The sequence below is a fragment of the Myotis myotis genome, unplaced genomic scaffold (assembly GCF_014108235.1).
Source record: "Myotis myotis isolate mMyoMyo1 unplaced genomic scaffold, mMyoMyo1.p scaffold_m19_p_3, whole genome shotgun sequence".
NCBI lineage: Eukaryota > Metazoa > Chordata > Mammalia > Chiroptera > Vespertilionidae > Myotis > Myotis myotis.
In genome coordinates this window covers 200,239,581-200,257,032 of record NW_023416335.1, presented here as the reverse complement: position 1 = coordinate 200,257,032, position 17,452 = coordinate 200,239,581, and the positions used below count along the sequence as shown (strand labels likewise).

Below are 17,452 nucleotides of genomic sequence, written 5' to 3'. Positions count from 1 at the left end.
GGCAGAGGCCCTGAAGAAAACATTCCTGGCCACCTCACATATCTCTTTTGGTTAAATCAGACATAGGAATAAACTCATTAAAAATGTGTCTTTGATGGTTGGATCCTCTCAATCAGAGCTCTTGGTTGACTTATCTTTGAATCTATAGAGCCCAGGACAAGCATGACCAGGCTGGGTGTCCCTTAATGCTTGCCAAGAGAATCAGTGATTTAAAACACTGATAGAAAAGGACCCACAAATTTGATATATGCATGTAATACATTAGAATTAGAATTATACTAGAGGCCCGGGGCATGAAATTCATGCATGGATGGGGTCCGTAGGCCTGGCCGGCGATCATGGCCTATTGGGGCCAGGTTGGCCAGGGCCTGTGGGCCTGCCAGCTGCCGGACAGGGTCAGGGACCTTGGGAGGTTTGCTGGCCAGGGGGAGAAACTAGGTGAGGTTGGCTGGCCATGGGAAGTTGGCTGTGGGAATGCACTGACCACCAGGGGGCAGCTCCTGCATTGAGCATCTTCCCCCTGGTGGTCAGTGTGCATTATAGCAACTGGTCAACTGGTTGTTCCAGTCGTTTGGTCATAACGGTCGCTTAGGCTTCTATATATATACACTAGAGGCCCGGTGCACAAAAATTTGTGCACTCGGGGGAGAGGGGGGTCCCTCAGCCTGGCCTGTGCCCTCTTGCAGTCTGGGGCACCTCAGGGGATGACCATCTGCTGGCTTAGGCCCACTCCTTGGGGGATTGGGCCTAAGATGGCAATAAGACATCCCTCTGGCAGCCTGGTAGCCCTTGGGGGATGTCCACTTGCCAGCGGGGAGCAGGCCTAAACTGCAGTCGGACATCCTTAGTGCTGCTGAGGAGGCAGGAGAGGCTCCCACCACCACCACTGCTGTACTGGCAGCCATCAGCCTGGCTTGTGGCTGAGCAGAGCTCCTCCCATGTGAGAGCGTCCTGACCACCAGCTGGCAGCTCCTGCATTGAGTGTCTGCCCCCTGGTGGTCAGTGTGTGTCATAGTGACCAGTCATTCCCAGTCGTTCTGCTGTTAGGGTCAGTTTGCATATTACCCTTTTATTATATAGGATAGAGGCCTGGTGCACTGGTGAGGGCCAGCTGGTTTGCCCTGAAGGGTATCCGGATCAGGGTGGGGGTCCCGCTTGGGTGCCTGGCCAGCCTGGGTGAGGGGCTGATGGGTGTTTGCAGCTGGTCACACCCCCTTCAGGGTGGGGGTCCCCACTGGGGTGCCTGGCCAGTCTGGGTGAGGGGCTGAGGGCCGTTTTCAGGCTGGCGGGTGACTGAAGCTCCCAACCTCTCCTTTTTTCTTTTCTTTTTTTTTTATTCTGGGATTTATTTACTTTCTATGGCTGTCACTGGAGCTGAGAGCCAGCTTTAGCTCTGAGGCTCGGCTCCAGCTCTGAGACCTCGGCTGCTGAAAGCAGGTCTCTGGGATTTATTTACCTTCTATAATTGAAACACTGTTGCAACTCCAGCTTGGCCAGCTGGCTGAAAGCATGGGGATTGTTTAGCTTCTATAATTGCAACATTGTTTCTTAGACTGCAGCTCAGAGGCCAGCAGCGGCAGGTGGGGAATGTTGGCTTCCTCCATCACTGGAGCAAGCAAGCCTCCTGTTCACTTCAGCTGCCTGGCTGCCGGCCGCCATCTTGGTTGGAAGTTAATTTGCATATCTCACTGATTAGTCAATGGGAAGGGTAGCAAAGTTACGGTTAATTACCATGTTTCTCTATTATTAGATAGGATGTAAAGGATCCATGGGATCATATGTAACTCTTTTCTGCTGCCTAAAAGGAATTATCTGATGAAGCCCATACAGCTAAGTAATACTAGTCATAGAGCCTTTTCACTGGGCTCATACTGATAAATAGAATGTAGAGTTGCCTTAGAGCACTTCTCACTCTCCAGTAGAACCTTCATTCTCATCTTGTGAGACTCATAGAAAGAGTTTTAAGGCTCCACCACATGCAGTAGGGCAGCCAGACATCTTCGGGGAAGACTAAATCCAAGTCCTTGACATATTGTGGCCAGAAGGTGGGCATCGATAGGGCTTGGTTCTTCCTTGGGCACTGCCCTAACTCCAGCACTTTGACCAGTTCCTGGAGAATAGCAGGTGCTCAATAAATATTTGTTGTCTGACTGACCCTCACTCAATATAAAATTTTAGTAACCTGTAATGACTGAATCAGCAGGTTACAGTAACAAGCTCTTGGTTAACCATACATATAACTCAAAGTGGTGAAACTGTACAACCTTCACCCAGAGGAATAGAAAGATCTGACTTCCTGGATGAGTCTTTTCATAGAGTTCACACAGAAAGGTAGAGAGGCGTTAGAGCAGTCATTCTGAAACATTTTGACCATGGCCCATGGTCCACGGATGTAGCAGCTCTCACTCTCCTGTACAATCTTCATTCTCATCTGTGGTCTGTCAGGAAGTTCCTTGTGGCTAACCAGTGGGCAGAGGGCCACATTTTATAGGATCACCGCCATAGAGTAACTGTGTGTGTGTGTGTGTGTGTGTGTGTGTGTGTGTGTGTGTATCAATATATGCTGATAATTGTTGAAGCTGTGATGCCAACATGGATGTCAGAAGTTCTATTCTTGCTCTACTTTTGCTCATGTTTGGAAATTTCCACAACACAAAAAAATTAAAAGTACAATATGAATGTAATGGATATGTTTCCACTACCCAGACAAATGACAGTACTCTCTTACCCCATCTGCCTTTGCCAGGTGAAGGAAGTTGCCCTTCAAAGACGTGGCCAGCATGTCAGAAGATGACAGAGCCTGCAGATCTGCCACCCCGTACGTGCCTAGGAGCGTATGGTATCTGAAACAACAGTCCATAGGACCATAATGAATACCAGTGCACCCAGCAGTTTCACTAAGTAATTAAAAAATGGTCCTGGAGCCAGACTTCCAGATTCAAATCTACCCCTGCAATTATCAGCCATAGCACCCTTGGGTTAGTTATTTAATCACCCCCTGCCTCAGTTTCCACATCTGTAAAAGGGGATAACTATAATTCCTATCTCATAGGGTTGTTGGGAAGACGAACTGGGTTACATATAAAGCAGTTAGCCCAGAGTGGGCTGTCAATAATGTTAACTATTCCCATCATGGGGGGAGGGGAGTCCTAGAACACATTTAGCACCATGAATCTATCTGAAGGACCATGTAGCTTCCCTCCATTGCCCTTGTTCACACTAATGCCAGTAAGATATCATGAAGAATAAAATGCATAATACCTACTTTATCAGGGCTGGAATATTGCTCTTGGACAACCAAAAGGCTTTCTCATCTTGGTCCATGTCCTCGATAGCTTGTTGGGAAGGCACGAGGACAGTGAGGTTGGAGGCAGCTGACAGCATGGGATGCAGAGAGGCGTTCTGAATTACAGAAGGAAAACAAAGGGCCTGGCTCATATTAGTGGACAGACCAGGGCGGAGATGACCAGTTCCCTTGGATATAATTCCAGGGACACTGGGGTGGTTCTAGGGACCGCTTTCCCAAATCCTTCCTTTTATTTAATTGTGTGAGCCTGGTCCAAAGGCAAGTTTTCCCGATCCAGTCACACTTGGAGTCATTATCAGTCATTTACCCATTCGTCTCAGTGGTTCTCAACCTGTGGGTCGCGACCCCTGAAAATACATCCTGCATATCAGATATTTACATTACGATTCATAACAGTAGCAACACCACAGTCATGAAGTAGCAACAAAAATAATTTTATGGTTGGGGGTCACCACAACATGAGGAACTGTATTAAAGGGTCGCGGCATTAGGAAGGTTGAGAACCACTGGAAGAGTCAGAGAATAGTCTTGGCAGGATTATGCATGTGTGTGCACGTGTGTACACGTGTGTGCATGTGTATGTGCAGAGAACCTTGAGAATTCTTGGAACCTTTGGAAAGGGGGGTGGTGGGAAGATTACAGGAACAGTTTCAGCCTGAGAGAGAGACCAGAGCCTGAAGTCAAACTTGACCTACTTTTCATTCTTACCCAGAGCTAGCGGATAAAAGCAGTGGTGAGCTGATGTTTAACAATCAGCTCTCCAGGATAAACAAGCAAACAAACAAAATGCCCTGGTTCTTAGTGTTCGCTGATTTCTGTGGGGGTAAATATTCCCACCGTGGCTCAATTCAAGCTACTAACAGGACAGTGGAGCTGGGAAGGGTGTGCTCCTGTGAGCTGGGATGAGCTGCGTCCAGAGCACCCCTGGGCAAGCTTCTGCATATGGGGCTGGTCTATATGGAAATCAACATGTACCACAGGCCTCTCAGTCCTGCTTCCCCATGCGATGGGCCCGAGTCCCCAGGAAGAAGCAATGGGCAGCTGTCCTGCAGTGGGTGCTGACCACGCACGGCCTGACATTGCACGTGTCTGTTCCGAGGGGAGAAACTACTTGTGTGCTGGCTGGCTGGCTGGCTGGGCCATTCACCTTGGACCCCTCAGGCACAGATGGCAGAGATTCTTGGTAATAGAACTTTCCAGGGGGAGGGAATGCTCCCGCAGGCATGCTGGGCCGAGAGCTAAGCACACAGGAAGTTTTCCAGATTGCAACTATAAATCCCAACTCTGGCCCAGGCTGGTAGCTCAGTCAGTTAGAGCATTGTCCCAATATGCCAAGGTTGTGGGTTTGATCCCCAGTCAGGGCACATAGAAGAAACAACCAATGAATGCGTAAGTAAGTGGAACAACAAACAGAGGTGTCTTTGTCTCCTTCTGTCTGTCTTTCTCCCTCCCTCTCTCTTTCTCTCTCTCTCAAATCAATAAAATAAAAATTTAAGCCCCAGCTCTAACTTGGTGAGTTACAGTGATGAATTACATTGACTTCTTAAAAAAAGACCTCTGGGATGAATGAAGCTACACGTATATATTTGAATTGGTTGAAAAGGTGACCACCCAAGCTGAGCCTAGACCAGAAGTTCTTAGATGGTTTCATGTTAGAATCACCTGGGAGGCTTTCAGAATTCACTTATGTCCAGGGCAAACCTCTGACCAATCAAATCAGAGTGTCTGGGATTGGGGTGGGGGGTGGGGGGGCGGGGCATGGCTATTTACAAAAGGGCAGCCAGGGTTTGGAACCTCTGCTCTAGACAATGGCCCCCCCTCCTCCTACCAGCTGCATTTTCAGTGTTCCATTGTATGCATCCCACATTTCTAAAATTATACACATTCCAACAAAGGTACTCACATTTATCCACTGGTTAAATTTAGCTGCCGCGGAGAGAAACGACAATTCCTTATTCATTTCGTGCGAGGGAGGAGGGAGGGAGAGACGAGGGAGAACATGAGAGAAGGAACAATGAGAAGCACAATCCCAGCACATTTCTGGGGAGCCAGCACCACGCCTTCCCGGGCTGGGTTCCCTTTCCCTGCCAGCCTCCTTGACCTGACAGGAAGGGGCCCCAGCTAGTGGCATCTCCGTGTTGCCAGAGCTGCTCATTTCTTTCGGGCTCAGTGGTTCTGTTGTCCTCTCTATCTGAGGCAGAGAAGTAATTCTAGAAACTCCAAATGGAACAACAGCCTGAAGGTCACAGAGCTCAGTAAAGACCTCCCCACCCCCCTTTCAGAGCCAATGATGAGTAGTGGCTTGGAACATGGAGCCAAAGTTCCTTAGGCAAGTGACTTCATTTCTCTGGGCCTCAATGTTCTCATCTGTAAAATGGGGATAAGGAAAGCTCCAAGTCATAGGGCCGATGTGTGAATTGGAGCAGTTACTGTTTTTAACGTGCTTAGAATGGAGGCTGGCATGCAGGACGTGCTCCTTTGTAATGTATCCCAGGGTACTTATTAATGAACATATATATTGAATCACCACGACTGGTACCAGGATGGAATGCACGGAGGGTATGGGATACAAAAGGGAAGAGATGGCTTCTGCGTTGGTCCTGGGGGTGTGAAGAGTTGGAAAGATAGCAACAGGGCCAGCAGGTCAGTACACTGGATCATGATAGAGTGAATAAAGCTCTGGACTTAGAGTTGAAAAAGATGGGGTTCTTCCCCTGAGCCGGCCGTTTCCTAGCTGTGTGATCTTGGGCAAGCCGCTGCACTGCTCTGAAAACTCGTGTCTAATCTGAACAATGGCTGTGGTGACGGCTTGCACCTGGGATCATAAATATTATATGCACTGATGTATGGGAGAGCATTTTAAAATATCAAATGCCAGGCAAACGACAGTAACCATGATAATATGCAAATTTCAAAAAGACTACATCTCAGGGCTGTCGCAATGTCTTTTAGAAAGTAGCTGAGGCTAATAAGTTAGTAGATACCTGTTAAAAAGTAAATTAGTAAACAGACAAGTACAAGAGCTGAGATGCTCATGTCCTTCCTCAAAGGGGCTGCTTTGAGGGAGAGAAGGGCACGAGTTGGACCTGAACTGATGGCAGGAAGACCAGAGGCTGGGTCTGTGGGAGAGGGGTCAGAGCGGCATGGAGCTGAGAAAGCCGTAGCTGAGCTCGGGCTAAGCCCGGCTACTGGCAGGAAAGGTGAGTTGAGCCCGTGTGAAGCTGCCCGGGGTCCCAGGCTGAGGACTGGGACTTCATCTTGTTTTCTGCGGAAGCAGGGGGCCAGGTTTTAGACAACGTGGCCCACGGACAGTGCAGAGAAGACGCTGGGTCTATGCTCCAGGGTCTGGGTGTCAGGAGACAGCCGCTGCGCCCCACTGGGTGAGCAGAAGGAACAGTGTGAAGTGAAGGGTGGAAAGGACATGAACAGGCCAATAGGCCCAGGGTCCGATGCCTCAGCCAGCCTTGGGAACCAGGACTTGGGCCTGAGGGAGACTCTTGGTTTGAGCCAAGTGCAGGTCCAATGGTTCCAGCTGAGCAGAGGGACAGAGACCAAACTGCAGTGAATTGAACAGAAAGTAAGTGATGAGAAAATTCATCCATTTACTCCATTTCTCATTTCAACAAACCTTTATGAACAGTGGGAGTGAAGTAGGAAACAAGGCAAAGACCTGCCCCCTGAGTTTGCGGTCCAATGGAGGGAAGACAGGTACATGTATGCAGTCACAATTCCGTGTGACATGAACTACACTGAGGGAGTCCTCTCCACTGGTGGTGAAGCACTGGACAGGCACGGCTGGATTCCTCACTTAGCAGGTGAGGGGCCCGCAGCTAGTTTTCTTAGCCTCTCAGTCTCCTCCACTATAAAATGGGCATAATAATGGCAGCAACTTCAGAGGTTGCTGTGAGTTTTAAATGAGGTGCCTGCATGTTACGGACTTAGTAAGACGCCTGGTATACAGAAGGCGTTCACACACACACACACACACACACACCCCAGATGTGGTCAGCGCAGGGTGCTCTGGGTACCAACAGGGGGCACTCAAACCAGACAGGAGCACACGGAGAGCTCAGCAGAGGCCGGTTAGTTGTCCATGTGGGAAGTTTGGGGATGGCAAGAGGTAGAATGAACAGGAAAAGAAGCCAGGACTGCTTGGTACACAGCAGGGGTCAAATAAAAGCTAGCAACTGTCAGCCTGTGGGAAACGTGTGACCCGCGAGGCACCTATACTATCTGGGAGAAGCAGTTTGCATCCTCTAAGATCTCCTGGGATTTCCTATGAAATCACTCGGTTTGCACAACGCTAGGAAGGCACCCCAGCTAAGAGCCTTTACAAAGATCTGTGTCTTGATCATGCTATACCAGGGTTCATCTCAGAGGACTTACCACGGCCGCGCTTCCATAGCACAGAAAGCCGTCGCCTTCATAGCCCTCTCCACAAACACAGCTCCAGACGCCAGAGGTGAGCTGACAGGCTGCCTGATGAAACGGAGATGGGAAAAAAGGGCTGACTTTCCTAACTGAAGTGTTAGAAATGAGCTACATCCGTGAGTCATAGGCTCCAGCTAAGGTAGAACTGCAAATTTGGGTTAGAAGGATGGTGGGAGTAACTGCAGACCCTTCCATGTTGCAATGAAAGGCCCCGGTGTGCATGTCCAGTGCAGCTCTCATTTAGTCTCTCTTGACATCTCTGCCGGATTTAGCAAGTACAGGCAAGGACACATAGCTCACTGGAATTTCAGATACACAAATGTGTTTTAGTAGAAGTATGTCCCATGCTGCATTTGGGGTCAAACTTGTGATGGAAAAGGATTCATTGAGTATCTGAAACTCAGAGTTCTGTATTGCATCTGGCAATCAGATGTTAGTTCTTCCAAGCTTTGGAGTAATGAAGTATAAGTTATAATAACTACTCGCATTCTGCTTAGGGATACCCTCTGGGAGTAAGAGAGTTGTTTTTTTTAATATTTTATTAATTTTTTTACAGAGAGGAAGGGAGAGGGATAGAGAGTTAGAAACATCGATGAGAGAGAAACATGGATCAGCTGCCTCCTGCACACCCCTCCACTGGGGATGTGCCCACAACCGAGGTACACGCCCCTGAACGGAATCAAACCTGGGACCCTTCAGTCTGCAGGCCGATGCTCTATCCACTGAGCCAAACCGGCCAGGGCGGGAGTAAGAGAGATTTTGCTCATTTCTCGGCTCAGGTAAGAAATAACCTAACTTTCTTTCTCATTTTTTTTTTTTGGTAAGGATAAAAGAAATCCAGAAACTCACCAGGGGATGACATTTCCCAGTTTGTTCCAAGCAGGAAGTTATTGGTTCACATTCGATGCCATTGCCTCGAAATCCAGTCTTGCACTCACATTCATTCTGTAATTCCAAGAACAGAGGCACAGGGGGTTATGGAAAGCAGCTGCCTTCCCTGTCATGCCCTCGTGTGGTGTTGAACAATGAACTATGGGAACCAGAGCCATTGAGCTAGGGAACAGCGTTAATGGCTTTCGGTATTTTTTATACTTCAGATTGCAGAGCTGTTGGTCATCCACATTCCACACGAAATGTCTCAATCTGATAGTTCCTTGGCACTTTCATTTTGAATGTATTACCGCAGAAGGGCCACTTGGAGAGTCTCAGAGAACTCAGACTCTCAAGAGCATCCCACTAGACAAATGGGCCCCTCCGTCTCAGAGGGAAAGGTGAAATAAGCCATGAGTTTCCACTTGGCGCAGATCCATGCGCAGGGCCATTGCCAGGTTAGGAGGGAGCTGGTGTAATTTAAGATAGGCATCCCTCTGAGTAGGCGGGTTTGAACCAGGCCCCACCTCTACATGGACAACCAGTACCTCAAAATACCTGTTATGGAAAACAGCTTATTTGGAGAGAGGATTGTAATTATGTAATTAGTTCAGTTAAGAAGAGGTCATACAGGAGCAGGGTCTGTTCCTAACCCAACATGGCTGGTGTCTTTACAGAAAAGGGGAGATTTGGACACAGACATGCACACAGGGAGAATGCCATGTGCACATGAAGACAGAGGTCATGGTGATGCCTAAGCCAAGGCACACTGATGATTGCCAGCAAACCCCCCAGAACCAGGAGAGAGGCCTGGAACAGGTTCTCTGCAGCCCTTAGAAGGAACCGCACCTGCCGACACCTTGATCTTGGACCTCTAGCCTCCAGACCTGTGACACAATACAGTTTCGCTATGCATTGCCACCCAGTTAGTGACACTTTGTTATGGCAACCTCAGCAAACTAATACAGACGCGGAGAAATGGTTTTTCTTTCTCAGCTGCAGTCTGGCAACTCAGGTGAGTCCGAAACGAATGCGATTGTTTGTTAAATGCTTGGAGAGACACAAGACTGCCGTGAGCTCGCCCATGATTCGTACTTCTCCGAGGCTACCATCCTAGCACAGTTGTCATCACCTCTCCTGGATTGGATTAATTCTGAAGCAGAAGCTTTTTCTGCCTCAGTCTCCCTTCAATGAGGGTAAGTGACAGTGGTCAACAAACTGTAGTGCTACAGAAATATAAAGCGTGGTCAAGGCGGTGACTAAGAGGGCAGCTCTGGAGTCAGGCTGTCTGGATGTGAATCTCACACCATGATTTATTTTCTGGGTGATGTGAGCCAAGTATTTAGCTTCTCTGTGCCTCTTTCCTAAGATGGACTAATCATAGGACCTATGTGGCACCAAAAGCAAAAATAAACAAGTGTGACAACATCAAACTAAAAAGCTTCGATGCAGCAAAGGAAATCATCAACAAAATGAAAAGGCGACCTACTGAATAGGAGAAAATATTTTGCAAATCATATCTGATAAGGGGTTAATATAAAAAATGTAAAGAACTCATACAGCTCAATAGCAAAAACCAAACAACCTGAATAAACATGGGTAGAAGATCTGAATACACATTTTTTTTCAAAGAAGACAGATGGCCAACAGGGACATCAAAGATACTCAACATCACTGATCAGCAGGAAAATGCAAATCAAAACCACAAGGAGATACCACCTCACACCTGTTAGAATGGCTGCCATCAAAAAAACAGGAAATATTAAGTGTTGGTGAGGATGCGGAGAAAGGGGAACCCTTGTGCTCTGCTGATGGGAATGGAAATTGGTGCAGCCAGTGCGAAAAGAAGTATGGATGTTACTAAAAAATTCCAATTCTAGGTATTATCTGAAGAAAACAAAACATTAACTTGAAAAGGTATGTGCACCCTTATGTTCATTGCAGCACTATTGACAATAGCCAAGATATGCAAACAACCTAAATGTCCATTGACAGATGAACAGATAAAGAAAATGTGATAGCCCGGCCAGTGTTGTTTAGGGGTTGAATGTTAACCTATGAACCAGGAGGTCACAGTTTGATTCCCAGTCAGGGCATATGCTTGGGTTTTGGCCTCGATCCCCAGTAGGAGGCCTGCAGGAGGCAGCCCATCAATGATACTTTCTCATCATTGATGTTTCTCTCTCTCTCTCTCTCTCTCTCTCCAGTAAAAAATTACTTTTTAAAAAGGAAAATGTGATATATATGTATATACACATATAAGAAAATATTCAACCATAAAAAGGAATGAAATCTTTTTTTTTTTTAATTTTTTTTAAATTTTTTTATTGCTTAAAGTATTACAAAGGGTATTACATATGTGTCCATTTTATCCCCCCGCCCTAGACAGTCCCCTAGCCTCCCCTATCCCCCAATGTCTTATGTCCACTGGTTATGCTTCTATGCATGCATACAAGTCCTTTAGTTGATCTCTTACCCCCCTACCTCCTGCCCCGCAACCCTCCCCGGCCTTCCTGCTGCAGTTTGACAATCTGTTTGAGGCAGCTCTGCCTCTGTATCTATTATTGTTCAAAAGTTTATAATGGTCTCTATTATCCATGAATGAGTGAGATCATGTGGTATTTTTCCTTCATTGACTGGCTTATTTCACTTAGCATAATGCTCTCCAGTTCCATCCATGACGTTGCAAATGGTAAGAGTTCCTTCAACCATAAAAAGGAATGAAATCTTGACATTTGCAACAACATCATGGATGGACCTTGAGTGCTAAGTAAAATAAGTTAGAGAAAGAAAGACAAATACTGTATGATCTTACTTATATGTGAAATCGAAAAAACAAACAGGCCATCTGTGGCTCAGTGGTTGAGTGTTGACCTATGAACCAGAAGGACACGGTTTGATTCTTGGTCAGGGTACATGCCTGGACTTTGGTACCATTTCCTGATCTTGCAGGAGGCAGCTGATCAATGATCTCTCTCATCATTGATGCTTCTATCTCTCCCTCTCCCTTCTCCTCTGAAATCAATAAAAAGAAACCCATAAACAAATAAAACCCCACCCTAAACCAAGATCATAGAAACAGTAAACAGATTGGTGGTTTCCAGAGGTACTTCTATGTCTACCGCAAGCATGTCAAACTCAAAGGCTAACACGGGCCAAATAAATAAGGTTTAAGTTTATGTGGGTCGCAAAAAAACCAAAAGCTTCAATTTTCATAGAAACATAGGTTTATTTCGATAGAGACATGCTGAATACAAAGGGCTGAGTAATTGTTAACATAAAACAATAGAACACTTTAATAAAAATTAATATTTTTTCTTGAACATTACCAGACACTGAATAACTGCACAAATTCATAAGCATAACGCAAATAAACATATTTTTCTTGTTCTTCAAAAGCAAAATATTTCCTATTGCGCACACCAAACAAGTCAATCCAAGACTAATGATGTGGCAGTCGGCTGCTAAAATATTTGCTGCTAGTATTAGTGGAGAGAAATGGTGCGCCTGTGCGTAAGGCGCATAAGGGAAGTGAATGCAACACGATTACAGTAATCAGTCATGAGCGAACGTTGTAGTTTGTTATTAATAATTACAATAGGATATTGTAAAAATTAAGTTATGAAATTTTTATTAAAATGTTCCTTACATACCGTTATATTGGCTGGGCTGCAAAAATACTTGTTGTGGGCCGCGTGCAACCCGTGGGCTGTGAGTTTGACATGCTTGGTCTAGACTCGCAGTGGTTCTCAACCTTCCTCATGCTGTGACCCTTTAATACAGTTCCTCATGTTGTGGTGACCCCCAACCATAAAACTATTTTCGTTGCTACTTCATGGTTGTAATTTTGCTACTGTTATGAATCGTAATGTAAATATCTGATATGCAGGATGTATTTTCATTGTTCGTGACCCACAGGTTGAGAACCGCTGGGAGGGAAAAAAGCCATCCCAGGAGTCCTGCTTCCCCTTTGCCCTCTACCATGTCACACCTACCTGGCCGGGACCCAGGTACAGACAGGTTGCGTTGTCATGGCAGCCACCACCGCTGGGCAGCAGGCAGTTGTTGATCTCTGAGCAGTCTCTTCCGTCCCCAGTCCAGCCCTGCTGGCACACGCAGGTATGGGTCCCCACGCCAGTTTTGATGCATTCTGCCTGCAGAAGGGGAAAGAGCAAAACTTCAGAAACCTCAGTCCAGCTACTTGATTCCAAAAGCCAAAGAGGATTTTCAGAGGTACAGTCTAGAAACACATTCGCGTGGAGTTCAATGGAAGCTGGGTTAAAAAGAAACATTGCTTGGAGTTGGCCTGCTAATGGCCACCACTAACATCCCTGTTATTTTATTGTGCCGGGGACTGTTCCTAATATTTTGTAGGTGTGAGCTGCTATCCTGAGGAAGGTATTGTTATTGCAGATAAACTGAGGCTCAGAGGAGTTAAGTAACTTGCCCAAGGTAACACAGCTACAAGGAGGCACAGACCCAGGTCTATATGATGCTGAAGCCCACATTCCTAATCACTGTACTTCTTCTTAGGATGACCACACCAGGAGGTCGAGGGACATGGGGAGAGGGAGAGAGGTGCAAGGTAAGCTGTTGAGATGAGGCTGCTGAGTGGGTGGGACACATCCAAGGGGAGTCTTATGGGCTGGGCAAGGCATTTGCATCTGAGTCCATCCTCAGAGCCAGGGGGAGTCACTGAGGGGCTTTCGGCATGGGAGAAGCATGATCTGATCCACTTTGAGCCTCTCTGGCTGCGGGTGGACAAGGACTGTACTGTGGGTGGTCAAGAGAGGCACAGGGGGCCGGTTACTAAACAGTGGGTAAGGGATGAAGGTGACTGGGGCCAGATAGTGGTGAAGATATTCAAAAGGCATCGGTGAGCTTGGCCGGGGTTGCTCAGTGGTTGAGCTTTGACCTATGAACCAGGTCAGGGCACATGTCCTGGTTGTGGGCTCCATCCCCAGTAGGGGGCATGCAAGAGACAGCCAATCAATAATTCTCTCTCATCATTGATGTTTCTCTCTCTTCCTCTCCCTTCCTCTTTCTGAAATCAATAAAAACATATTAAAAAAAACTCAAACCAAAACAAAAAACAAACAAACAAAAATTACCAGTAAAAGCATTGGTGATTTTGGCATGACCTGACAATAATAGAATTTAGGGCAAGTCGCTTAACGTCCAAGCCTCAGTTTCCTAATCAGGAAGATGGGGATAACAAAATCGCTTCCTTCGGTTGGTGGGAGAGCAAGTGAAATTGCGTACCGGAAAGTTGCTAGGAAGCTGTAGCCTCTGAATCAGGAGTTTAATACGAATGATCTCAGTACCTGATTCTCAGGCTGTGTTTTTTGAGCCAATGTCCCCCACACAGGTGGATTGAGGAAGGGGGAGCCTCCCGGAGGGTCCCCGGCACCATCTTTCAAATTCAAGGTTCACACAAATGTGCTTCATGCGATGAAGAGCCATCAGACCCTGCCTGTTGGAAGGCCTTCCCTCAGGATTTCCTACAAAATCAGGCAGTTTGGGAAGAAAAACCACCACTCACGTTGCGGCTGCAGCCCCCTGCGGTTAATCCCGCGCAAGGATCCATCTCTGAACAGAGGCTTCCGTCCCCTTCATATCCTGCGTTGCAAACACAGCTGCCAAGAAGAGGAGTTCACCGATCAGCCCCAGAAATATCAGCACCCACCACCCAGAAGACGGCGGGCCAGCCAGGGGTTCAGGGCTTGACCTGTGCACCAGGTGGTCACAGGTGCTTCTGGGGTCTGTAGTCAGACAGAACTAGGTGGGAAGCCAGGCCCCACCTCTCAGCAGTCGTGTGACCCTGCAGGAGTCCCTTAACCTTTGGGAGACCTTGTTTCCTCATCTGGAAAATGGGTATAATCATACTGCTCTCCTCCTAAGGCTGCAGTGAAGATCGAATGAGCTAATGCACGTGGAGCATTTCGCAGGGCACTGGCACCTCAAAAGGCTCAACAGCTGGTAGCTTTTCTGCTCATCCTGGGCTGGAATCTGCCTCTTTACAATCCTATGTACTACCTCTGGTTTCACGGAGATCAACTCTTCCCTCTGAGTCTATTCTAGGCTATGGCCCTTTAAAAAGTTATTTTAAAAACATGTTTTTATTGATTTCAGAGAGGAAAGGGGAGATTGAGAGAGAGATAGAAACATCAATGATGAGAGAGAATCATCTATCGGCTGCCTCCTGTACGCTCCCTACTGGGGATCAAGCCCACAACCCAGGCTTGTGTCCTGACCGGAAATCAAACATTGACCTCCTGGCGCATGCATATGCAATAGCTCTCAAGCTGCATGAACATGACCGTCGCATGAAACCTCCCCTCTCTCCCTTTTCTAGTCCCTCAGGTGTTGTTTCCCCCGCCCCCCCAAACATCACATTCTCAGGTGCCTCATTCCATGAGTTGAAATAGTTTCCTGACCCTCCACCCGCTCAGACACCCCTCCCAAAATGCTCCACCGTGACACTGTTACTAGTAAACGCAGGGCCATAGGTTCACCCAATATGTATGGAGTGCCCTGTGGCAGGTGCTGGGATACCATGCGGCTCCATCACACCCCATCACACCCCCATATTCCTACTGCAAATTGTGTGCTTCACAGAAAATAATGTTTTTCACATATCAAGGCCCCTAGAGGAACTAAATGCTTTATCTGGTGCCCAAAGACAGACATAGTCTAATGTATTCCAACGCTGATTAAGTTTCTATGGTCTAGACCAGTGGTTGGCAAACTCATTAGTCAACAGAGCCAAATATCAACAGTACGATTGAAATTTCTTTTGAGAGCCAAATTTTTTAAACTTAAACTATATAGGTAGGCACATTGTTATTAACTTAATTAGGGTACTCCTAAGGCTTAGGAAGAGCCACACTCAAGGGGCCAAAGAGCTGCATGTGGCTCACGAGCCGCAGTTTGACGACCACTGGTCTAGACAGACCCACTGTAGTCCTCTGTGGGTGATGGAAGAGGTTTTAAGGGTAGGGATCACTTGTGTTTTTTGCCTTATGCACCAATGTAGACCCTAACTCCTAGGAAGATGCATTTCTGTCGTAGACTGTGGAAGAGAGAGGACAGGCTCTGGGCCCATGCTGCTTGTAGTCCAGTGGGGGAGACAGACCGTAAACAGGTAAGCATATAACCATGCAATTACAAGTGAAGAAAAGCGCTGTAAAAATAAGGCCAAGAATCTAGACATTTGACATTCTCTGCATTTCCCAGGAGGTTGTGGGGGTGGTTACTGACTTCGAACCAAATCTGCCTGGAAAGGACATTTTCTCTCCAAGCCCATGGAATATGTTAACATTAAGGAAACAAATAATGAACCAAATGACCAAAGACCCAAGGACCTGTCAGATGCCTTTAACAGCGGAGTTGTTATCAATAGCCTTAGGAAGTAAAGGTGATTTTCAGGGGTTGGAAAGCTGGTGGACAAGTCTTCATTTCCTTCACATGAGTGATGATAAGAATTATAGTTCCCGTGACTAAACATCTATCATGTACTAGCCCTGGTGCTGGGTGCATTTACAATCTCCACAACTGCCCTGCGAGGTAGGTAGCGTCACCCTTACTGTACTGATGAGGAAAGTGAGGCTCAGAGAGGCTAAGTAACTTGCCCAAGGTCACACAGCTGGTCACTTTCAAAGGAGGGAGCACCGTTATTCGAACCCAGCTTAGCCTGAGGTTTTCTCCACAAAAGCCACACTGGCTGTTGGAGAGAACAGGCCTTAGTATATGGGTTGGGTCTGTCTGCAGGTCACACAATGGCAGAGGGCCTTTAAGGGTGGTACCCCTGTCCCCCAGACCTACCTTGCTGTCCCATTGCTGTATTCACAGGTGGCGTGGATGTGACAGAACTGCACGTAGGGCCCACAGGCTGAGGTCTGCTTGTGGCAGAACCTCCCCGCAGAGCCCTCTCTGCACGTGCTGGGGAGGCAGGCCCCGTCACTGTCCACCCGGTTATCGCACGTTCCGTCAAGGCACCGGCATTCTGAGAAAGAAGGCAGAGGGACACTCAGGGCTTGGAGGACAAGCTTAGCATGGCTGGATTAAAATAAAAAAGACTTTTCATAAAATTCTAAACAAGTCAGGGTAATCTCCTCACCCCAATTGCTCCTGTCAGAGCAGAACCTGGGCTGAGCAGGGGAGCCTCTGGGAGCTGATTCTTAGGGTCCCAGGTGTTTCTCAGTGTGCCTGGGACAGCGCTGGCTGAGGCTGACTGTCCCATCAAGATGAGAACATCTGGGACTCAGGGCTCTTTTATATGTACACTAGAGGCCCAATGCACGAAATTGTGCAAGGGGCTCGCCCCTCCCGGCCCCGCCCACTCGTCCTTCCGGAAGGTCATCCGGAAGGTTGTTCCACTGTCCGGTCTAATTAGCATATTCACTCTTTATTATATAGGATGTGTGGGGTGTGGTGGGGCCCAGGGACGGTTGTGCTTGTGTGAAAGCCCCCGAGGAACTCGATGTTCATCTCCTTCATGGTTGGAGAGTTTAGTCTGGAAATGTCTCAACTTTTTGTGGAGACATTTTGGAATGAATAGAAGTGATGTCTCATGCCGGCATGGCTCCTGCTGCTAGCTTACCTATTTCTTCTTCACTAGCCTTGTTCTAGGCATTGGGCCAGCATTTAACCTGTACCGTCTCATGAACAGTCACCAGCCTCAGGAAGTAGGTTCTTTTATCATCCCCATTTTCCAGATGAGACAACTGAGGCCCAGAGAGGTGAAGCCAATGTCCTAACTTGCTGCTCAATCCCAAGCATGGACTTGAACACAGGCCTTCAAAGTCCATTTCTATTAGTGAGCAGGTGTAAACACAGGCGATT

General features: G+C 47.3%; 1 protein-coding gene across 1 annotated transcript in view; it reads right to left on the bottom strand.

Annotated features, from left to right (window-relative positions):
• The window catches only part of STAB2 (stabilin 2), a 125,977-nt gene that overhangs the window by 61,381 nt on the left and 47,144 nt on the right, over positions 1-17,452 (bottom strand). Inside the window, exons 23-30 of the mRNA XM_036301187.1 lie at positions 16,433-16,613; positions 14,151-14,244; positions 12,604-12,762; positions 8,588-8,683; positions 7,694-7,786; positions 5,211-5,258; positions 3,266-3,402; positions 2,729-2,843 (exon numbers count right to left, since the gene is read on the bottom strand). Coding sequence (XP_036157080.1) covers positions 2,729-2,843; positions 3,266-3,402; positions 5,211-5,258; positions 7,694-7,786; positions 8,588-8,683; positions 12,604-12,762; positions 14,151-14,244; positions 16,433-16,613 — 923 coding nt within the window. The remainder of the gene's footprint in view (positions 1-2,728; positions 2,844-3,265; positions 3,403-5,210; positions 5,259-7,693; positions 7,787-8,587; positions 8,684-12,603; positions 12,763-14,150; positions 14,245-16,432; positions 16,614-17,452) is intronic.